This window comes from Osmerus mordax, chromosome 12, assembly GCF_038355195.1.
Source record: "Osmerus mordax isolate fOsmMor3 chromosome 12, fOsmMor3.pri, whole genome shotgun sequence".
Taxonomy (NCBI): Eukaryota; Metazoa; Chordata; class Actinopteri; order Osmeriformes; family Osmeridae; genus Osmerus; species Osmerus mordax.
The window spans coordinates 14,264,085-14,286,023 of NC_090061.1; the positions used below are offsets into that span (position 1 = coordinate 14,264,085).

Consider the following 21,939-nt stretch of genomic DNA (forward strand, 5'->3'; position numbering starts at 1 on the left):
AAATGTAGAGCCTTTTAACGACTCCTACACTTGGCCAATGAGGTGGGACCAGGGGAGAACTTGCCCTGGACGCGTGTTCTGCGTGCCAATAAACCAATGTCCACCATTTCTCTGCATTCTGCTGTTTACCCGTTTATTGTCTTGACGGCAGCACCAGTAATACAGTCCATTTCATTTTATTTTGTATTGGATCAATTGACACAGCCCTGACACGGTGAAAAGCTGTATGCATTTCCCCAAGCCACACACCTGTGTATCCCTGGCTGTTAATTACTTATATACCTTCCAAAAGGCAATGCTCCACCCAGTGCTCAAACATAAAACTACAAATTAATCAGCACCACAAACGTGGTGTGTACCCAAAACAAAACAAGGTGCGTAATGGCTCCAACAATTTGTATAATCCGTGTACTTCTCTAGCCATTATAAAGGCTATCCTTTCCCGGTTTTCTGCAACCACATTGCGCGCGAATCCCGAATGTTTACAAACAAGTAATTGGTCTATTGCATTTATAACAGGATTTGTAGTTTTATCACCGTGTACATACCAACACCAATATCCCCCAGAAAGAACTACAACACGTGTGTGTACACCGAACCAACGTTCTGAGGGCAGCGTTCTGCTGGTTTCGTTTGTAGAGCTCCGCTTTGTAGGCTGTGACTCAATACTTTTTTGCTGGTTCTGGAAATGAACGAGGGTAAAACCTTTTTTAGACCTGACTAAATGAAATTTAAGACCGAGCCGAGTGCACCAGCTGGGCGTACGCCTGGGTGTAACGCTACGTCCGACGTAGAACTGAAAGTTACGACTAACTTAAAGTTACGACTAGTGCACCAGTTAGACTTAAGCCCTTTATGTGCTGCACCTGGGTGTACATTTTACGCCTAGTGGGGAGCAGGCGTAAGTTGGAAAATCGGACTTATATCCATGGTAATTATAATGTACAACAGTTTGATCGCACATGCAGCGCGTCTTGTTTATAGGCAACATATGGAAAGGACATGGGTGTTTCAAAACCCATCGACACTGTATGACTATGTTTAGCCTGTGTTCTTCTGCTCTCTCTCACCAACCGTCTCTGGAGGAGGGGATCCCATCCCTCTGTGAATTGCTCCTCCCAAGGTTTCTTCAAATTTTTTCTCCTGTTGAGAGTTTTTTGGGAGTTTTTCCTTGTCTTCCTTGAGGGTTTAGGTTGGTTGAGGGGCAGTTCTATGGGCGTATGTGAAGCCCTCTGTGACATGCTTGCGTGTAAAAAGGGCTATACAAATAAATTTGATTTGATTTGACATTAAGGCGAGAAAAAGTTGTCCGTGATCGCACAAATCCACTGTTAATTTTATTGGTGATCGATTTCCAAACTGATTGTTCCTTTTTGTTTGTGTTGATATTATTACATTTCCCCGTGAGCACGCTTCTATTCTGAGTAAACAACTCTAGAAGTTTTCTAATTTCTCTATCAGTAAAATGTATTTTCCTTTTCTTTCTTTTTTAAATCCATGGCTTGTTTTGAAGGGAGATAGGCTAGCTAAGTGCGCTTTGGATAGGCTCTTAAATGTGTTGCTTGGCAACGATCGACGCTTTCGCATTTTCACAAGGACGCGCATCTTAAAACCAGGCGTAGCTACGACCGTGGCCTGTCAAGCTTGGTGCACTCGGTGTAAATTCAAATCACAAAGTCGGACGTAGCTAAGACCGACATAGGAGTTAAGACCACATCAGAATGCCCACCATACGGGACGAGGTCCTTCTACATAGGGTGCCACCCCCCTACTCCCAACATTAAACCCACTACCATCACACAACCCATACCAACTATCATGTAGGCTATAGGGCTTGAAAGCTAGGAAATGACGCAAAATGATCCACAGAACACATGGTTGAAAAGGAAAAGAAGTTTATAAAAAAAAGAGAAGAGAAACAGGGTGTTGTGTGTGATTTATGCGCTGATAAAGTGGTGGGTGATCGATTTGCCTTTCATCGATTGACTTAGTTTCAGCACCACGGCGGTGGGCAGCTCCCTCTAAGAGCTTCTTAAAAAGCTTCTTTGGCGGATCTTAAGAAGGCAGTTAAGAACGCGTCTGGGAAACACCCCTATCTTAGCGCTCCTTCTTAGCCGAACCCTTCTTAAGAGCCTTCTTAAGTCCTTAAGAACGATCGAATCTGGGAAACCCGGCCATTGTGAGTACATGAACCCAAATCTGAACCAAGCACAGGACACTACTATGTTCTCCATGTCTCCCTACAGTTCCAAGTTCAAGCCACTCTACTGGTCCAAAAAGAGAAATAGAAACATTCATGTACTGCCAGGTGGCATTGGTACTCACCACCAGAGAGGGATGTAGAGGAAGCCAGGGATGGCGAGGACAACCAGGAGGCAAGCGATGCAGAGCGTTAAAAAACGCTGCAGTGTGAACGCAGCGTGGCCAAATTGGTGTGGCAAACATTGCCCAGCGCTTTTTAGAGCAGAGGACGAAAGACCGCCTGTGATGAGTTGAACACAGGACCTGGTCAGAGGTCAGCGTGGCTTTAGCGAAGCAGAACAGCCATGATTCCCAGAGACACAAAAACACAAGCTATTCTGTGCACACACATGCACAGACAATGAGTTTTCCACACACAGTGGACTTACATTTCAATCCACTTTGTAAACTGTTTAAAATATTCAACAGAGCATAACAAACTTTCAAATAGTTTATTCAATGGTTAGAAGTTTACAATCCTTTAATGCTAGACAGCCTAAACCCTTCCTCAGAATTACTTATTCACATATGCAACAGATGCATACACGCACACGCGCACACACCAAAGCATCCCTACATGTGATACTGATGAGAACTGCTTTAATGAGGGATTTTCTTTACAACAATGTGGAGGCCAACTTGTAGAGAACCACACTTTTGTCATGACCAGATGATTTAAGAGGTTATCAGCGGAGACATACATCAGTCACACAACCAGCCAGACTATTTCTATTATGAAGTATTCCATAAAGTGGTGCGAACCAGAACTACACATGCGGGACTAAGCATGTGGAACTAAGCTGGCAGAGCTGGTAAGTTGTCGTTCTCAAGCAGCCTGCAGTAATGGGATTTGAAGCTACTTCATACTTAAAGTACTGTACTAAAATCAAAGTGGATTTAGCAATGGATTGCACAATGTTAACAAAAGTAAAGATACACATAACCTTGAGTGTTTTATTTTTAGCACTGACTATTGTTGCTTCTTTCATTTTGGAACGTTATTTTTCATAGTCCAAAAAGTTAACCAACAGAGTTTCTTTACCGACAGCAAGCTAAGAATATCTTTCAATATTCAAGCTTGATAACCTCCAACTCCAATTTGCTTACAACAGTACGTGAATGTGACAATTTCATCTTTGTTGCTCGTAGACTTCCTGAATGGGAGTTGTAGTTCTTAGGCTGCTGCAATAGAGGTGTCGTCTACCGGTCTGCCTTGAGGCTGAAACACAAAACCAACAACTGATCAACAAGTAGCTTTGACACACAACATCAGCAGTGCTACCTTATACTCCCTACAGAAGATGTGTTAGTTATTCAATCGTGTCACCTACCTTGACGAAGATGCGTGAGGGCAGGAAGCGTTGCAGCAGCTGATTGGCCGGACTGGGGAAGCGCAGCAGGCTGATGTTGAGCAGGGGGAGTGTCTGGTAGCCCGCCATCAGGGGGTAGAAGTTATACAGCATCTCCTGCCGTGCCCCCGGTAGGATACGCACACGGACCTGGAGGAGGAGACAAGATGACTCAGCACATTTGGGACATGGGGATTCACACACAGAGACCTGGATGTGGTTCAAACGAGCTAGTGGGAGGTTGATGGGATGGTAGCTGTGAACACATCTGAGAGGGGAGTTCATGCGTTGTGCGCTGGTGGTGGTGGGACCTGTCGAACATTAGTTAGGAGCTGATTTCATAGCACAGGCCTGGTTTATGATCAGTCACACTCTGGGGTCAGGGGGTTAGGGTCAACACCTAGATACTGAGTGTCCTGGATCAGAGGAAACGTGTCTCCTTTCCTGTTACCCCCCCCTTCTCTTTTCACTCCTTTTCTTTCCCTCACCCCCTTCTCTCTCTCTCTTCCCTGCTCTCCCTTCCTCTTGGTTGAGGGGCTGAGGAGAGAGTTTGGGTCACCTGCTTGAGTCCAGAGAACATGAAGGCGTCGCTGGGTTCCACGGTTATCTCCACGTCCTGCACCAGCCCCGTTCGGTTCTCAATGTGGTACTGCACTGGCAGGGACTCCCGCACGCGGCCAAACGACGGCAGGTCTGGAACCACACACACACACAATGAACACTGTACTCTACTGCATTAGCTAAATCTAGAACTATTAGGAGGTATGAGAGCTCTGCAGCTTGTGAGCTTCCGCCTGGTTTGAGACAGTCCAGAGGTCCAGAGCTGCTCTGCGGTCACCGTGCGGCCGTAGAGGGGGTGGACCCTAACCTGCGTGGACGTAGAGAGGGATGGTCTCCACCAGCACGTGGGGCAGGGGGACGGAGGTCTGGACCACGGACGCCTCTGCAGACGAGCTCCTGGAACGCACAAACACACACACACACAGCGTGAGAATGAGCCGGTGTGGGTTTCTCGGAGTGTGTTGAAAGCGTCTGCGTGCGTCGCAGGGTCAGAGTAGACACCTCTTCCAGGAGATGAGGTATTGTCCCGAGGCCACGCTGCTGGTGCCGGTGTCCACCGGGGGGCACTGCAAACAGAAACACTCGCTGGCGCACTCCCCTGTCTGCAGCACCACTGGAGGGAGATGGGAAAATGGACAGACAGGCAAGGGAGGATTAGAGTGGAGTACAGTAGATTGAACCTCAGCAGACCTCCAGCAGAGCTAGGGTGGGGGTGAGTGTTGGGGTGAGATTGGGGAGGAGTTGGGATGAGGGGTGAGTGCTGGGGTGAGGTCGGGGGTGGTGTGTACGTACCTTGTTCCACCTGGGACTGTGGCTGGTCCAGGGGGGTCAGGGTGGGGGCCAGCTGCAGCTGGCTGGTCTCCAGGAGGAGGGGCCAGGGGGAGGCTGACAGGATGTCAGTCATCAGCAGGAAGGGGACGTCCACATACACACGGTCCAGAGGCTCAAACTACACACACACGCACACACACACAGGTCTGGATCAAACTACACACAGCAGACAAAAGCCTGGCTAGAACTACAGACAAAGCAGTACACAACACCACAACAGTAAAATTAAGCCAACCTTGGTGGAAACAAACTTCACTGCCACTTCAAATGGAACGATGGTTTCTATGGTAACTGTTTCATCCTAGAGAGAAAACAAAGGATCAAGGAAGCACTCACATGATTCCTCTCTGAGGTTCTGGTGTGTGACCTGACCTTATGGAAGTGTGTGTGCGCGTGTGTGTGTGTGTGGGGGGTGTGTGTGTGTGTTTCTACAGGTGTGTGTTGAGGGGTGCTTCCAGCGATGCAGAGCGTTAAAAAACGCTGCAGTGTGAACGCAGCGTGGCCAAATTGGTGTGGCAAACATTGCCCAGCGCTTTTTAGAGCAGAGGACGAAAGACCGCCTGTGATGAGTTGAACACAGGACCTGGTCAGAGGTCAGCGTGGCTTTAGCGAAGCAGAACAGCCATGATTCCCAGAGACACAAAAACACAAGCTATTCTGTGCACACACATGCACAGACAATGAGTTTTCCACACACAGTGGACTTACATTTCAATCCACTTTGTAAACTGTTTAAAATATTCAACAGAGCATAACAAACTTTCAAATAGTTTATTCAATGGTTAGAAGTTTACAATCCTTTAATGCTAGACAGCCTAAACCCTTCCTCAGAATTACTTATTCACATATGCAACAGATGCATACACGCACACGCGCACACACCAAAGCATCCCTACATGTGATACTGATGAGAACTGCTTTAATGAGGGATTTTCTTTACAACAATGTGGAGGCCAACTTGTAGAGAACCACACTTTTGTCATGACCAGATGATTTAAGAGGTTATCAGCGGAGACATACATCAGTCACACAACCAGCCAGACTATTTCTATTATGAAGTATTCCATAAAGTGGTGCGAACCAGAACTACACATGCGGGACTAAGCATGTGGAACTAAGCTGGCAGAGCTGGTAAGTTGTCGTTCTCAAGCAGCCTGCAGTAATGGGATTTGAAGCTACTTCATACTTAAAGTACTGTACTAAAATCAAAGTGGATTTAGCAATGGATTGCACAATGTTAACAAAAGTAAAGATACACATAACCTTGAGTGTTTTATTTTTAGCACTGACTATTGTTGCTTCTTTCATTTTGGAACGTTATTTTTCATAGTCCAAAAAGTTAACCAACAGAGTTTCTTTACCGACAGCAAGCTAAGAATATCTTTCAATATTCAAGCTTGATAACCTCCAACTCCAATTTGCTTACAACAGTACGTGAATGTGACAATTTCATCTTTGTTGCTCGTAGACTTCCTGAATGGGAGTTGTAGTTCTTAGGCTGCAGCAATAGAGGTGTCGTCTACCGGTCTGCCTTGAGGCTGAAACACAAAACCAACAACTGATCAACAAGTAGCTTTGACACACAACATCAGCAGTGCTACCTTATACTCCCTACAGAAGATGTGTTAGTTATTCAATCGTGTCACCTACCTTGACGAAGATGCGTGAGGGCAGGAAGCGTTGCAGCAGCTGATTGGCCGGACTGGGGAAGCGCAGCAGGCTGATGTTGAGCAGGGGGAGTGTCTGGTAGCCCGCCATCAGGGGGTAGAAGTTATACAGCATCTCCTGCCGTGCCCCCGGTAGGATACGCACACGGACCTGGAGGAGGAGACAAGATGACTCAGCACATTTGGGACATGGGGATTCACACACAGAGACCTGGATGTGGTTCAAACGAGCTAGTGGGAGGTTGATGGGATGGTAGCTGTGAACACATCTGAGAGGGGAGTTCATGCGTTGTGCGCTGGTGGTGGTGGGACCTGTCGAACATTAGTTAGGAGCTGATTTCATAGCACAGGCCTGGTTTATGATCAGTCACACTCTGGGGTCAGGGGGTTAGGGTCAACACCTAGATACTGAGTGTCCTGGATCAGAGGAAACGTGTCTCCTTTCCTGTTACCCCCCCCTTCTCTTTTCACTCCTTTTCTTTCCCTCACCCCCTTCTCTCTCTCTCTTCCCTGCTCTCCCTTCCTCTTGGTTGAGGGGCTGAGGAGAGAGTTTGGGTCACCTGCTTGAGTCCAGAGAACATGAAGGCGTCGCTGGGTTCTACGGTTATCTCCACGTCCTGCACCAGCCCCGTTCGGTTCTCAATGTGGTACTGCACTGGCAGGGACTCCCGCACGCGGCCAAACGACGGCAGGTCTGGAACCACACACACACACAATGAACACTGTACTCTACTGCATTAGCTAAATCTAGAACTATTAGGAGGTATGAGAGCTCTGCAGCTTGTGAGCTTCCGCCTGGTTTGAGACAGTCCAGAGGTCCAGAGCTGCTCTGCGGTCACCGTGCGGCCGTAGAGGGGGTGGACCCTAACCTGCGTGGACGTAGAGAGGGATGGTCTCCACCAGCACGTGGGGCAGGGGGACGGAGGTCTGGACCACGGACGCCTCTGCAGACGAGCTCCTGGAACGCACAAACACACACACACACAGCGTGAGAATGAGCCGGTGTGGGTTTCTCGGAGTGTGTTGAAAGCGTCTGCGTGCGTCGCAGGGTCAGAGTAGACACCTCTTCCAGGAGATGAGGTATTGTCCCGAGGCCACGCTGCTGGTGCCGGTGTCCACCGGGGGGCACTGCAAACAGAAACACTCGCTGGCGCACTCCCCTGTCTGCAGCACCACTGGAGGGAGATGGGAAAATGGACAGACAGGCAAGGGAGGATTAGAGTGGAGTACAGTAGATTGAACCTCAGCAGACCTCCAGCAGAGCTAGGGTGGGGGTGAGTGTTGGGGTGAGATTGGGGAGGAGTTGGGATGAGGGGTGAGTGCTGGGGTGAGGTCGGGGGTGGTGTGTACGTACCTTGTTCCACCTGGGACTGTGGCTGGTCCAGGGGGGTCAGGGTGGGGGCCAGCTGCAGCTGGCTGGTCTCCAGGAGGAGGGGCCAGGGGGAGGCTGACAGGATGTCAGTCATCAGCAGGAAGGGGACGTCCACATACACACGGTCCAGAGGCTCAAACTACACACACACGCACAGGTCTGGATCAAACTACACACAGCAGACAAAAGCCTGGCTAGAACTACAGACAAAGCAGTACACAACACCACAACAGTAAAATTAAGCCAACCTTGGTGGAAACAAACTTCACTGCCACTTCAAATGGAACGATGGTTTCTATGGTAACTGTTTCATCCTAGAGAGAAAACAAAGGATCAAGGAAGCACTCACATGATTCCTCTCTGAGGTTCTGGTGTGTGACCTGACCTTATGGAAGTGTGTGTGCGCGTGTGTGTGTGTGTGTGGGGGGTGTGTGTGTGTGTTTCTACAGGTGTGTGTTGAGGGGTGCTTCCAGGTGAATGTGGACCCTGCGGAGGGCTGTGTGTGTGTGTGTGTGTTGAGGTGTGTGTGTGCAGACCTTGTGGCAGCGGCAGGTGATGCTGTGTCCCTCCAGGCTGGTGCTGATGCAGTAGGCCACGTGGAACAGGAACACTCTGGGGCCCGTCGACACACAGCGCACAAACACTCTCTTCTCCACCTGCACAGCACACACACAGTAGCTCCTAGACACACTAGTAGTGGGGGGTGTATGTGTGTGTGTGGGGGGGTAATTGGGTGTGTGTTTGTGTGTGTGAGTACCGTCTGTCCCGGCTGCAGGTCTCCAATGTGGATGTCAGGCAGCAGCGCAGGAAGATCCTCACACCCCTCAGAGGCGGTCAGGGTCACATGGGTAGACTGAGTCAGGTTAGCGTCTTGACCTGGACGACATGGAGAGAGAGGCGAAAAAAGGTATAATTCATATTCAGGTGTAGCAAAGGCCAATACTGCAAACAAGTATAATCCAGTTTGACTGAAAGCTGCCTCACCTGGTTTGAGTCCGGCGGTTAGCTTGACGTCCCTCGCCACGGTGTCCTCGTGTGATTGGATGGAGACGGTGATGAGGTACATCTCGTTGTTGAGGGCGGGAGGCTGGTGGCTCAGCTGGACGGAGATCCTGGGAACCCTCGAGATGATCCTGGTGGACAAGACCCCCATGTTAACGTGTGTGTTAAACACAAAAATTACAAAAATAAAAGACAAAAACAAAAATATGATGCAAAATACAAAAAACATAATAGTAATAATATTATTAGTGCTGTCAGTTAAACGCGTTATTAACTGCGTTAACGCAAACCCATTTTAACGGCATAATTTTTTTTATCGCAAGATTAACGTTCTTTTTGGCCTAGCAAACTTTGTAGTTTTTTTCACATGCTGTTGCAACAACTACTGAAGTTAGAAAAACTACAACACCACACGGATCTAGCTAGACCGGAAACAAAACAACAGGCACGCAGCACACTCTTGTTTGGGCTTGCGAGCCGGCTAAAAAGTAGTAGGCTAACGTTACGTTTTGAGTGGATGGCGGGCACAAGACGCCGAAATGGATGCCAATAAGATTCTGAATGGAAAGTTTACTTTTAAAAAGTTGAAAAAAGAAATCAAGGGACATTTAGAATAGATAGAAATGTGCGATTAATTGCGATTAAATATTTTAATCGTTTGACAGCACTAAATAATATATATGCTGGTTACACTATTCTGAACTAACAGTCACAGTCCCCTGGTTCTCACATGGTGCTGGCCTGGATGGTGACAGAGTCCCAGTCTGTCTGCTGGTCGGGGACACGCGCCCTCCTTTTGAAGGACCGCGACGCCTGCAAAGCCTCCTGGGTAGAGGCGGCGTCCCCTCCCCCGCCTCGCCAGTTCAGGAACACACAGCGGCCGCTCTCGCTGCCCAGCATCAGGTCCACCGCTGTGATCTGGGACACACACACATACATGCCCACATGCTAGCTCACATAGTGCATATATACATGTACTGTGTGTCATGTCTGAGAGCATGTGTGTGTATACAGTACTCTGTGTGTGTCTGAGAGCATGTGTGGGTATACAGTACCGTATGTGTGTGTGTTGTTGCTCACCTCAACCTTTTTGCCCACGTCCTCAGTGTTGGCTCCGAAGCTGAAGCTGTAGCTCCGAATCTTCCCCGGCAGCAGACACAGGTTCTCCTGACTGGAGGGCTCGCTGCTCTCCTGCACCACACAGAACTGGCTATACTCCTGAACACACATACGCACATACACACACACACAATGAGGGGCTGGGTGTCTGGGTGAGTAGGGGGGGGGGGGGTATGGAGGGTGGCTGGCGTACCTGGTTGCTGAGGCTGACGCAGAGCTTGGCGAAGCGGACGGGGTGAGGGCAGTCGGTGCGGAGAAACACCTGCACCTGCACCGGATCGTCCAGGTGGAAACTGGGGGACAGGAACCTGGCCTTGCACTGGACTAACGGGTGGGGTGAGGCGGGTGTGGGGAATAGGTGCCAGGCATTAGAACAGACTGTGACAGATGTCAGGAGGTTTATACTAACCTAGCTAGTCTAGTTATCAAACTGGTAAATTAGACCGTGATGTCAGTTACGTAGGAAGCTATCCTGCACTAGCTGTGCGAGTGTGAGACAGTGTTAGCCCTCATACCGAAGGGCACATAGTCCTGGACCTCGATGGTGTAGTGGTTGCTGCCTGCCAGAGCCACACGGTCACTCCACAGAGCCTGGGCAGCCTTAGTCCCCGCCTCCTCGCAGTCCGGCTCCGCCTCCGGAACCTCGTTCTGCCAACAGACACGCAGCATTCAGCCTTGAACCTCACGCCTGGCCACTAGGGACAGGGATGGGCCCTGTTGCTGGCAGGATGTTCTGTTACGTCGAGGTGTGGTCTACTTACCATGAGCACTCGGATGAGGTTTTTCTCAATCCTGGACTTCTGTTCTTCCTTCAGAGTTGAAGCTGGTGGAGAAAGACACAGGAGGTTACTGACCTGGCCTCTGGACCCCCCTGTGTGGGGGGGAAATTGCGTTTGTGTTCTTTCTTATGTGATATGAGTGTGAGTGTGGGACGGATGTGTGAGATCTAATATGTGTGTGAGTGTGTATGTGTGTGAGAGTGTGTGTAAAAGAGTGTGTGAGAGAGTGTTTGTGTGTGAGAGTGTGAGAGTGTGTGTGTGAGTGTGTGCGTGTACCTCTGCCCAGCAGCTCCATGCTGTAGGTGATGTAGTCCTTGACATGAGCCATCAGGTAGGAGCAGCACAGCGCCGTGCTCAGGATGGAGGTGAGCAGAGCCCACCAGCGCTCTGTACGGTAGTCACACATCACGTAGTCCAGCAGCCTACCCACACACACACGTATTTATGTGCTGGATCGTAATGGTCTAGTGCAGGGGTGGGGAACCTTTTTTCTGCCAAGGGCCATTTGGATATTTATAAAATCATTCGGGGGCCGTACAGAATTATCAACTTAAAAATGTGCCTGCTATATTTGGTCAAACATTTAATTAACTCACCCCTAATGTGATGGCTGGAACTGCTTCTCTTTGGTGAGGTTTGTGATGTTAGCTGGCACAGCTAACATCAGCCTGCTTTGACTAGGGGTGCATCGAACATTTCTTGGGGGGTATCATGATTACGGAAAGGGATCGTATTATTTTTTATATTGCTACCATTTTTGAGACTGCTTATCGATCTGAGTGTTAATCAGGCGCGGAGCCATACGTTGTAAACAACGTATTCTGGGTTTGATTTGCTAGAAAGGAATTCCATACTTAATGCGAGCGCGCAGAGCACGCGAGCAAATTTTTTTGGTACATTGGTACACAACGCTATGCACCTCCACGGTCCTCTTCCACATATTAAAATAGTGCTGCTGCCAACGAATAATGCACCTAATAATATGGTTCCTGCAGTGCCATGGCGGGCCGGACCAAATGATTTCTCGGGCCGCACGTTCCCCACCCCTGGTCTAGTGTGTGTATACTAGGTTGTATGGTGTAGTGTGTGTGTGTTTCTGCTGACTGTGACCTACTTTAAGGCTTTGGTGTAGTCCTTGGCATTGTAGTATTCCTCTCCCATCTGGACCACTAGGGGGCAGAGACAGTGATGAGACAACAAGCAGGAATATGGTCCCACTACACACGCACGCACACACACACACACGCACGCACACACACACACACACACACACACACACTCACACACATGCACACGCACACACACACTAACACTCACTGAGGTGGCTCTTCATGCGAGGACACTTATACTTCTTAAACTGGGCCACGGCGTTGCTGAGCAAGGCAATGATCAGCTCCTGGAGAGGAGACAGGAAGAGTTCTCAGAAAGACCTCCTGGTTCCCTAAGTTGACCTTCTCAAGACACCGACAAGCCATTATTGACATATGCAGGAAACAGTAACGGCTAAGACAGGGACCTAGTTAACCTTCTCTGACAATCTTTACACAGGATGAACCCATGCAAAAACAATCAGTGTCCATGGGTATGCATCCAACATCAATACATAGGTTGAGAGTGTGAGTGTGTGTAGGTGTGTCTTTGTATAGGTGTGTCGGTGAGTGTGTGTGTAGGTGAGTGTGTGTGTAGGTGTGTGGGTGAGTGTTTGTGCGTGTGTGTGTGCGTGTACTTACAGAGTGGAGAACCTCCCTCTCTTTGAGCTGTAGAGCCAGGATACCTCCCTTCTCTTTCTCCCCGTCAGGAGGGTCGATGCCTGAGACAGACCAACCACTATCAACATCACACACACACACACACACACACGTGGACTTGCATGGAAAGTGAGCGTGTGTGTGTGCGCGTGCAATGCGTCCTGTGCCATCAGTGTCAGGTTTCCTGCATGTGCCGGTGTGGCGTGTCTGTAGTGTGTTTGTGTGGAGTGTTCGGACTCACTCTGGTGCCCCTGTCTCCAGGCTCGCTGCCCGTAGAAGTCCAGAGCTCCAGAGGGGGGGTCCTGGGGGTCAGGGGTCGGGCAGCTCACGCCGGCCTGGGATGGGGAGAGGAGGGGGAGACCACACAGCTGTCATATGGAACACGCCCTGCCACCCAGCCCCTCACTATGTGTGTGTGTGTGTGTACCGGGTGGGAGCAGAGCTGGCCAGCCTGGCTCTTCCTCTCCTGGGCGTAGCAGGCAGCCTGCTGGTAGTAGAAGCCGGGGTTCTGGGTTTGGATGGCTGTTAGGCCCAGTTTGATGGCCTCATCAAACAGGTCCCCGAATGACTGGAACCTGCAGGGAAGGAGAGGGCTGGTTGACTGACTGTTTGTACTCCACTAAAAAGACTGACTGACTGGACTGACTAACTGTATGGTTGGACTATGTGCGTCTAGTGTCCCTTTATTGTTGTCGGTATCTATTCTCTGTCCATGTCCTTACTGTTTAGACATCCAGGCGGTGTGTTCGAAGGCCAGCTCAGAGCTCCCGATCTTCTTCTTGCTCAGGTCGATGTGCTTCCTGAACTGAGCGATGGCGTCCAGCGGGGTGTTGTGTTGGAAACACAGACGGCAGATCTAGGGGTAGACGTGGAGGCTGTGAGACGCACGCACGCAGATGCACCCACACACACACACACACACACACACACACCCACACACAACCTTGTAGTTGATGAATCCAGCCATGGTCTTAATCTCCAGCATGTTGGTTTCGTGAGCTCTGAGTTCATGGACCAGGCTGTAGGCTGTCCTGTAATACCTGCACCACACACAGACAGGTGACAGTCAGTGAGACGACCAGCCATCGCTGGGCAGAGGAGAGCAGCGCCACAGGCGGGACTTACTTGAGAGCGTTCTGAGTGTCCTGTTTGAGCTCACTGAAGAACGCAATCTTGAACTGATGCCTCACGAATAGCAGCTGCAACACAGACAGACAGAGTGATGTAAGGACATGTTTGTGTGTGCTCTTCACCCAGGTATGAAACTGACCCAGCTGGAGCTAGAAGAGTAGATGGGAGGAAGAAGAAGAAGAAGAAGAAGAAGAAGAAGAAGAAGAAGAAGAAGAAGAAGAAGAAGAAGAAGAAGAAGAAGAGATTGAGAGAGAGAGGTCGAGGTGAAAGAGAGATAGGGAGAGAAAGAGAGAAAGAACCAGAGGAGCCAGAGAGGAGAGAGGTGGAAAGAGGAGATGAAGGACGTGGAATGAGGAGGAAGGGTGAAACGTGGAGGGAAGTTTGTTGGACTAATCAGCAGAAAAAGTAGGTACAGGAGGAGGAGGCCTACCTGATGTGTGGTCTTGTTGAGGAACTCCTTGTGAGACTTGACCCTCCGGATCTCTGTGTAGTAGTACGTCTGGGCGTGCTCGTAGAAGGCATTCTCCAGTCTGCAGCAGAACACACAGGTTATGCAACACACACACACACACACACACACAGGTAGCGGGTGCGGCGACACTGACCTGATGATGTACCCCACCAGGTGGTCAGTGTGTGGCAGGACGAACAGAGACTTCCCAGACAGGTCGCAGGCGTTACACAGAGATGCAGCCCTCTCTGAGGCAACCAGGTCCTCTCCTGACACACACACACACACACACGTGTATAAGCCAGAGTAACACACTGGCCCTCCTGCCTATTCTACAGGTGTTCATCACCAACCTGGGGGGAGAGGGGTTTTCTTCTGGATCAGAACCACCGCTACCTTGGTGTTCCTGCCCTGTAGGCTGGTTCTACGAAGACATGAATAACACAGCAGGTACAATAAAACATATCATTGTTAGTGTTATGGACATAATTACTATAGTACATTAACTCCCCATCACCAAAGTCAGTAACTAGGAAATAATAATGTGAATGCTAACTTACATCAAAGTACCTATGACCTTATATATTGAGGTCACTGTCATCTACATAGCTACTTTACAGTACTTCCATTATCACCGTCATAGCATTTGAAAAAGGGATTTATCCTAAGCATCATCCCATGGACTGTTCCGGAGCCTACCTGACGATCTCCACCCTGGTGGCACACTCCGACTGCCTCTCCTTCCACTGGGGTTCGTCCCAGTCCAGCTCGAAGAACAGCACCACCAGAGCTGGCACCAGGTTCAGGTGCTTGTTCATCCAGCCCGTCTTCAGAACGCCTTTGGGGATGTACCACTCATACGAAGTCCTCTGGACAACAACAAGAGAGCACGGCCTGGCCTGGATGAGTATGCGCACTCTATGACGTACACTCCATACCAGATTGATAACCCGCTCAGGTGATGTATTTTCCACGCAGGAGAATAGGTATCTCTCTGCAACACTCGTGTAGCCCAGGTTTTACAGAGGTCTTCTGAGTCTACAGACTTATTTTTTCTCGTGGACACACAGCATACCCACCAATAATTCCTGCAATTGAGTATAAAAAATAAAGAAAGATTTACCATGACACTGCTGCCACTACCCACCTTGGTGCGACACTTGGGGTACTCGTGGTCGCCGGGCAGAACCTTGAAGGAGATGGGAACCCGATCTGCGCGGCGGTTAGCACAGAAGGCGTCCCAGATGGCGCGGTGCACAGCGTTGTACACCACGTCCAGCCCCGTCAACGCCACAAAGGCCATGGGCCGGCAGCACAGTTCCGGGGGAAGGTCCCATTGGGTCGGGCTTATCATGGCTGTGTCTCTCTGGGCCTACCTCCCTCCCTATCTCTCTTCTTCTCTTGTTCCACACACCTGTGAAGTCTTGGTCTCCACACACCTGGAACCCACAAAGATAATAAGAAACTTCTGAGACACACTAATGGAGCATTCACAGCTAAATATTTAGACAAGCAGGAGTCACGAGACATAGGGAGCTATGTCTATGGGACATGTCTAACTTTGCAAACGAAGTGTAATTCAAGCGAATCTAAACAAAGACTAGGTACATTTCGTATGATTCTTTATCTGCAGAATTTAGCTAGCTATCTGGTTATTCCCATCAGGTAAGCATCAGGACCGACATATCATCACTGACACGTCTGCTAGCATACATAGTGAAACAGTCATCAACAACTTGAGACGTGTTTTTACGTTAGCTAGATAAGCTACTTACCAAGCCAGTTGATATTAGTTAGCTAGATAACAGTTTGGCAGTCTTTACTGGGGCGGGGTTTGCTGGTTAGCATAGACTGGTCTTGCAGTACAACACAGATAAAACACAAATAATATCTTTGTCGCTGTCCGTTACAACATGAATAGCGTCCATCAAGGAGTCACCTCGACTTATGAGTCAGCACTGCATGTGCGCTGGTAATGTTGTTGTCTTTTGGTAAGAGTCTTCTCGTTAGCTCCAGTAGCTAGTTAGTAAAGCTGGATGTTGACAACTGATCTGGTGATCAGGAAATAGTCAGGAAGTGACAATAACTTGCTACTGCCATCTTTCGGTGAATTAGGTTGCATGCAACGGTTTCGATAGCCTACATTTATCTTGACACCGTGTAATTTGGAATAAGAAAAACCCCAACTTTAACGATCCTTGTGCTTGATCATCAACGTTTAAAGGTTGAATAGCTGGCTAGACATTTTCAGTGTTTTTTTCTTGGCGGATAGTTTGTCATTGAATAAGAAAGACATCTCTGCAAACCTGTGAATCTTTGAAAGCAGACGTCACCTGACACCATAGAAGAACAAACACTTCCGTAGCACGCAACGCATTGAACTCTGGGATGTGAGGGACCCAGCGGGAGTGGAATTCGTCCTCTGTGCTATACCAGCAGCGAGGGTGCTGAACAATGCTAACGTTACAGGGAAGCCATCAATACGCCGTGACAGGTTGAGGTATATTTCGTTAACGCCTCTATGTTTATACTTTACAATGCATGATCTTGCTGTCGGCATTTGTATAGACCAATGCATTCCAGTAGTTGACTAGCTAGTGTTTGCTACCAAAAAGTGAAATAAAGTTTTTCCGTATGGTTATTTATAGCCTGAATGAATGAAAACCTTGAACAGGCAGTACTTTGTACATGACTTTATTTTGGGGTATTTATGTTTTTCTGTTCGCCAACTTCAACCTCTCTTCAGATTTATATTCCAGTTAATTTGATTAAGATCACCGTCCGTAACTTAAGCTAAATCGAATGTCCATACAACTTTCATAGTGTCAGGCTGGTGCCTTTGAGTGTGATGGCGATGGAGTACTTTGTGTATCTTTGAGTGTTCCGTAATCGTTTGAGTTGTGAACGTGACAAGTCGAAAGTTAGGTAAGCCTAACGTGATACCATTTCACGCCCGCGTGCACAGAACGGTGCTCTGTGGAGTAAAGGTCACTGCGCTGTTATATCCCTCGCCTGACAGTGTGACCTAGCGTCCCTCTTGTTTACGACGGCTTTTCTGCTGGTGACAGTCACCTAATACATTTATTAACTTCATCCCGTGGTTGACACCTGTGGCTGAACTGTCTATTGTGCCTCCAGATGAGAGAGTGTTGTCCATGGGTGTTAGCCGATTAGATGTCCTCTACAGAAGGCTCCTCCTCACCAAACTGTTCATCCAAGGATGGGGAAAGCCGGATGATCTCAAAAGGTACAGAGAAAAATGGATATTTAGAGAGATAGAGATGGAGAGAGGAAGGGAGATTTGATCAGAGAGGGGCTGGCACTAAATTTCTGTGCTCGGTCTAATCAGACCACAAGTTAGATTTTTGATTCTTTCTCGATATTTCCACAGAATATTTGAGTTCCGTAGAATAATTGGCAACAGGGAGAAGTGTAAGGACCTGGTACCCAAGGATTACCCAGTGTTCATAGATAAGGTACACCCTCACTCTCCCTTCCTGTCATGCTAATGGTGTTATGTAACCCCCCCCCCCTTCAGTTCATATGGTTCTGTTGTCATGGTAACCCATCGTAACCCCCCCCCTACCCTCCAATTTCTGTGTGAATCGTAGATTGATAAAGTGAACTTCAGACAGTGTGTTGTTGAAGTTTGTGGGTTTTTTGACCATGTTATTGATGTCTGCAGGTGGAGGATCAGTCTGACTGTAAGATCCATAATGGCTACTTCATTTCTCCTCTGGAAGATATTGTCCCCGGCATCCTGCCCCCTGAGTCTGTCAAAGCCCGGTGAGAACCCCCCCACCCACCACACCCCCGGTCCAGCACCAGGGACACGTCACTACTAGACATGGGAGTTCAGCTTCAAAAGCAATCCTCTACGTTGATGCTAGAGGTCCAGCTTGGTGTCTTGTTCCGTCACTGAGTCCTGCTCTGCTCTTCCTCAGGTTCCAGTTTATAGTTCCTAAGAAGTGGAAGAGGCACAGCCCAGTATGCATCCACCTGGCCGGCACAGGAGACCATGTAAGTAGACTAGGCAGGAAGTAGAAGGGCAGAGCCTAGCCATGTGACCAAAGTCTCAAGAAGTACAGGGATGTTGTTATAGGAACAACCTAAACCACAGTTGTCAACTAATGACTCAAACATTCTTCTGAAGGCCTCTAATAGCACTTTGGCCTTTATCAGTATCTTTATTGTTTTATGTGTACCCTACTGCTGTAGTGAGGGAGTCAATAGAGTGACCTCAGTGTAGCTGAATTAATGTGTCTCGTCTCTTTATTGGTCGTTAGTTCTTCTGGCGGCGACGCACCCTGATAGCCCGACCGATGATCAAGGAAGCTGGCATGGCCTCTCTACTGCTGGAGAACCCCTACTATATCCTCCAGATAACTGACCCTAACCCCATCTCTGACCTTCATTCTAGACCTGACCCAATTTGTATTTGTTCCGTTCAGTATGTAAATGTAAAGTCTGATTGCTCCATTTCCTTGACTGATGTTCACATGGATACCGGAAACCGAAAGACCAAATGTAAGTTCTATTAGAACAGCCATACAGTCACATTCTTACATGTTCTTGTTCTGCAATGTCCTAAGTGTTCATCTTTGTGGGTAATGTAGTCGATCCAGCTTGAGGAATGTGTCCGACCTGTTTGTAATGGGCGGGGCTCTGATCCTCGAGTCAGCTGTGCTTCTCCATTGGCTGGAGCGGGAAGGCTACTGGCCTCTAGGAATGACTGGAGTATCCATGGGCGGGCACGTGAGTAAGCAGCACCACACATCACAGTCTGACACAGAATCATAGAGCTTGTGTGTTAGAAAAGACTGTCAACAAAGCTGCTACCCTCTGAAGTGTTCACTGAAGTGTGTGTGTTTGATCCCAGATGGCGTCCCTGGCTGTGACCAACTGGCCCAAGCCCATCCCTCTGATCCCCTGTTTGTCTTGGACCACTGCCTCTAATGTCTTCACCACAGTAGGATGTTCATTTTAACCTCTAACAAATAACTAATTCAAAAAAGGATCAATAATCTGTCAATCGGTGTTGGAGTACAACCTGTGCGTGTGTGTTGCAGGGTGTTTTGAGTAAAGCTGTGAACTGGAGGGAGCTGGAGAAGCAGTATGCCATGCACTCAGTTTATGAGCGGGAGATCATCAGAATGCTGGAGTACTGCGGGGTACGCTCTCATCTGTACTTATAGATGGTTATATCTTATTATATTAGATGGCCCTATGTTTTCTCATTATATGATGCTACTATATTTCACCATAATATGAAACTACTTAATTTCACTATGATCTGAAACTCCTTATATTTCACCATTATATAAAGCTACTATATTTCACTATTATATAAACCCACTATATTTCATTCTATGAAATGCTTTGTTTTGATGTAAGACTTGCATACCCATATATCAATAATACCTGGAGTCAGGTATGTCAATGTCATCTGGGACTGTAGAATTTACATATCCACAGATGGAGTCAGATGGTTGAGTGGTTAGGGAATCGGGCTAATAATCAGAAGGTTGGTAGTTTGATTCCCGGCTATGCCAACCAAATGACGTTGTGTCCTTGGGCAAGGAACTTCACCCTACTTGCCTCGGGGGAATGTCCCTGTACTTACTGTAAGTCGCTCTGGATAAGAGCGTCTGCTAAATGCCTAAATGTAATGTAAATGTAAATATCCCTCGCCTCTCCACCCCACCCCGCAGACAGACTCATTCCAGATGGGCCAGGACTTAGTGAAGAACTCTCCCTGCAGTCTTGACAACCTGTCAGGCCTGGAGCTGTCAGGAGAGCTGCTGGGGCTGAGCCGGCCCCAGGAGGAGAGGCTGGGTCTGCGCTCACGGGCGGCCGGAGGGGGAGGGAGAGACAGCATCCTGCTCTCAGGAGAGAGGGGCCGGGAGGGGCTGGACCAGATGCTGTCAGCAGTCAGCAGCAGTGGGCCACACATGAACATGCTACACGCCAAGAACATGGGAGCGGGCAGTGGGCAGCGCCAGTCCCTGCAGAGGATGTCTCTGGGCTTCATGAAGGGCGTGATGGACGAGTGCACCCACATCGCCAACTTCTCTGGTCAGAGAAATGCCTCATACATAAACTCACAATACATATACGGCTCCAACAGTCATTATAGATCTGGGTCTATGACATGGGTTCATTGACAAGTTGAAAGTTCTTCAAAGTAGTTGAAATGCATTTCATTTGACTCAAAATTGACATATCAGGGGGTCAATGGGAAAGATAAGTTATGGGTGCACCTTGAGTATTACACAGAATTGGCCAATAGTATTTGACCCAGGTCTGAGATGGAGACAAGCTAGCCTATCCTTTGTTCTGAGTTGTCTCATCTCTCCCTCTCCTCCAGTCCCGGTGGACCCCAGCCTGATCATCGTGGTGCAGGCCAAGGAGGACGCCTATATCCCCCGTACGGGGGTCCGGGGCCTGCAGGAGATCTGGCCCGGCTGTGAGGTGCGCTACCTGAAAGGGGGCCACATCAGCGCATACCTCTTCAAGCAGGGCCTCTTTAGGTGAGACAAGACAAACACACACGAGGGTCGCTCTCTAGAACGTTCTGGTACTGACCAGTTGTGGTGTGTGTGTGTGTGTGTGTTCCAGGAAGGCCATCTACGATGCCTATGACAGGTTTCTTCTGAAGTATTCCAACTGAAGTATTCCAACTACATCTAACCGCTGTTCACAACAGAAGACTCTGTGCTCAGTGTCTTAGAGGAAGAGGATAGGGTACAATTTTGTATTTGTAAATTATTTGGAAGTTTCTATGCAGTAAAAGACCCTTCAGATTAGATTCTTCTTATATTCTCTTAATGAGACCATTTGACCCAGACACCAACCAAATGGTGCTTCTGAATTGGTGGAAGGGTAGTGTAAAAAAGAAAGAATATATAGTTTATAAAAAAGAACTCCTCTTCTACTCCTCACAACACCACCTCTGTTTTGCCATGTTGTATAGTCCTCCATGTTGCCTTCTGTTTCTCCATTAAGACTGTGCCTCACCTTGATCCGTCACACTAACCCATAACCCTGCTTAGCACACTATCAACAAGTATGTGTATAACTTGCGTGTTAGACACCCTGGGGCTCTCAAACATGGCTGACCTACCCATTCACCTGGACCTCGATAACTCGACTGACCTTCGAAGACCAAGGCCCCTTTTTGCGACAGTCACAAACGTGCAGGTGGCCCAAGACTCCTGGGTTGCATGAATGATCCGTCAATCACGTGTCATATTGAATATTCGACTCTGATGACTTGTAAATGAATCAGGAGACAGAGAGGCTTAAGCCACCTCAATTTCTATTTTTTAAAACATCAAGAAACCAAATAAATGGATCTCCTCAACAAGGTTGATGTAGGTACCCAGATCATGACCACCTGACCTATCATGACCCCAACACCTGGATCCACTAACAGAGGCCTGTCGAGGGAATTGGTGTCTGCCACTTACCTAGTTAGACCCATTATTAAAACACTGTGACTGCCCTGCGGAAGGACCTCATTGTCCCCTGACTCTGCTCTAGAGCACCGGCCTGTTTAGCATTTCAACTTCCTGTTTTCAAGTCTGAAATAAAACAAGTGGATTGACAATTTCTTTTATCTGTTTTTAGTGTTACTTGTTATGTCTCTCTTTGTTAGCTGTGCGTAATAGTTTGTTCATCGGCAAGCT

General features: G+C 48.4%; 3 protein-coding genes across 5 annotated transcripts; 1 reads left to right on the plus strand and 2 right to left on the minus strand.

The window, feature by feature from the left end:
- Nucleotides 1-2,679: 2,679 nt before the first annotated feature.
- Nucleotides 2,680-5,608, minus strand: LOC136954590 (trafficking protein particle complex subunit 11-like). Its single transcript, XM_067248212.1, has 8 exons — nucleotides 5,603-5,608; nucleotides 5,218-5,283; nucleotides 4,944-5,100; nucleotides 4,653-4,764; nucleotides 4,459-4,547; nucleotides 4,150-4,283; nucleotides 3,573-3,740; nucleotides 2,680-3,460 (listed from the first exon to the last, which is right to left on the minus strand). Exons 1-8 carry the CDS (start codon nucleotides 5,606-5,608, stop codon nucleotides 3,416-3,418), a joined length of 777 nt encoding a protein of 258 aa, XP_067104313.1. The 3' UTR covers nucleotides 2,680-3,415.
- A 137-nt stretch (nucleotides 5,609-5,745) lies between these two features.
- Nucleotides 5,746-16,318, minus strand: trappc11 (trafficking protein particle complex subunit 11). 3 transcript variants are annotated; one of them, XM_067247373.1, is made up of 30 exons: nucleotides 16,027-16,318; nucleotides 15,399-15,690; nucleotides 14,951-15,120; nucleotides 14,605-14,675; nucleotides 14,406-14,520; nucleotides 14,231-14,330; nucleotides 13,795-13,868; nucleotides 13,613-13,709; nucleotides 13,392-13,525; nucleotides 13,097-13,244; nucleotides 12,911-13,004; nucleotides 12,652-12,731; nucleotides 12,239-12,317; nucleotides 12,036-12,090; nucleotides 11,198-11,343; nucleotides 10,904-10,965; nucleotides 10,658-10,790; nucleotides 10,336-10,466; nucleotides 10,104-10,214; nucleotides 9,754-9,941; nucleotides 9,006-9,154; nucleotides 8,779-8,897; nucleotides 8,558-8,677; nucleotides 8,270-8,335; nucleotides 8,004-8,160; nucleotides 7,713-7,824; nucleotides 7,519-7,607; nucleotides 7,210-7,343; nucleotides 6,633-6,800; nucleotides 5,746-6,520 (listed from the first exon to the last, which is right to left on the minus strand). In XM_067247373.1, exons 2-30 carry the CDS (start codon nucleotides 15,603-15,605, stop codon nucleotides 6,476-6,478), a joined length of 3,354 nt encoding a protein of 1,117 aa, XP_067103474.1. In that variant the 5' UTR covers nucleotides 15,606-15,690; nucleotides 16,027-16,318; the 3' UTR covers nucleotides 5,746-6,475. The 3 variants fall into 3 exon arrangements, with proteins under 3 accessions (XP_067103474.1, XP_067103472.1, XP_067103473.1); XM_067247371.1 differs by having other exon boundaries at nucleotides 10,104-10,241; XM_067247372.1 differs by having other exon boundaries at nucleotides 10,104-10,241; nucleotides 16,191-16,311.
- A 324-nt stretch (nucleotides 16,319-16,642) lies between these two features.
- Nucleotides 16,643-21,864, plus strand: abhd18 (abhydrolase domain containing 18). Its single transcript, XM_067247396.1, has 13 exons — nucleotides 16,643-16,751; nucleotides 17,390-17,498; nucleotides 17,643-17,727; nucleotides 17,937-18,037; nucleotides 18,196-18,271; nucleotides 18,538-18,622; nucleotides 18,751-18,778; nucleotides 18,868-19,006; nucleotides 19,131-19,220; nucleotides 19,321-19,422; nucleotides 19,963-20,326; nucleotides 20,619-20,781; nucleotides 20,870-21,864. The coding sequence occupies exons 2-13, from the start codon at nucleotides 17,407-17,409 to the stop codon at nucleotides 20,919-20,921; spliced, it is 1,377 nt and encodes a 458-aa protein (XP_067103497.1). The 5' UTR covers nucleotides 16,643-16,751; nucleotides 17,390-17,406; the 3' UTR covers nucleotides 20,922-21,864.
- The last annotated feature ends 75 nt before the right edge of the window (nucleotides 21,865-21,939 follow it).

Bases quoted from the DNA above. Each gene is read 5' to 3' on its own strand.
- LOC136954590 (XM_067248212.1), bottom strand. The intron at 4,284-4,458 runs GTTAGGGTCCAC...GTGTGGTTCCAG, and splicing joins CCCTCTCTACGTCCACGCAG to ACCTGCCGTCGTTTGGCCGC. The intron at 3,461-3,572 runs GTAGGTGACACG...TTTGTGTTTCAG, and splicing joins CCTCACGCATCTTCGTCAAG to CCTCAAGGCAGACCGGTAGA.
- trappc11 (XM_067247371.1), bottom strand. From the start codon at position 15,605: ATGATAAGCCCGACCCAATGGGACCTTCCCCCGGAACTGTGCTGCCGG. The intron at 15,121-15,398 runs GTGGGTAGTGGC...GTTGTTGTCCAG, and splicing joins ACCCCAAGTGTCGCACCAAG to AGGACTTCGTATGAGTGGTA. The intron at 10,242-10,335 runs GTACGCCAGCCA...ATGTGTGTTCAG, and splicing joins GCGTCAGCCTCAGCAACCAG to GAGTATAGCCAGTTCTGTGT.
- abhd18 (XM_067247396.1), top strand. From the start codon at position 17,407: ATGGGTGTTAGCCGATTAGATGTCCTCTACAGAAGGCTCCTCCTCACC. The intron at 19,221-19,320 runs GTAGGATGTTCA...TGTGTGTTGCAG, and splicing joins CCTCTAATGTCTTCACCACA to GGTGTTTTGAGTAAAGCTGT. The intron at 20,327-20,618 runs GTCAGAGAAATG...CCTCTCCTCCAG, and splicing joins CCACATCGCCAACTTCTCTG to TCCCGGTGGACCCCAGCCTG.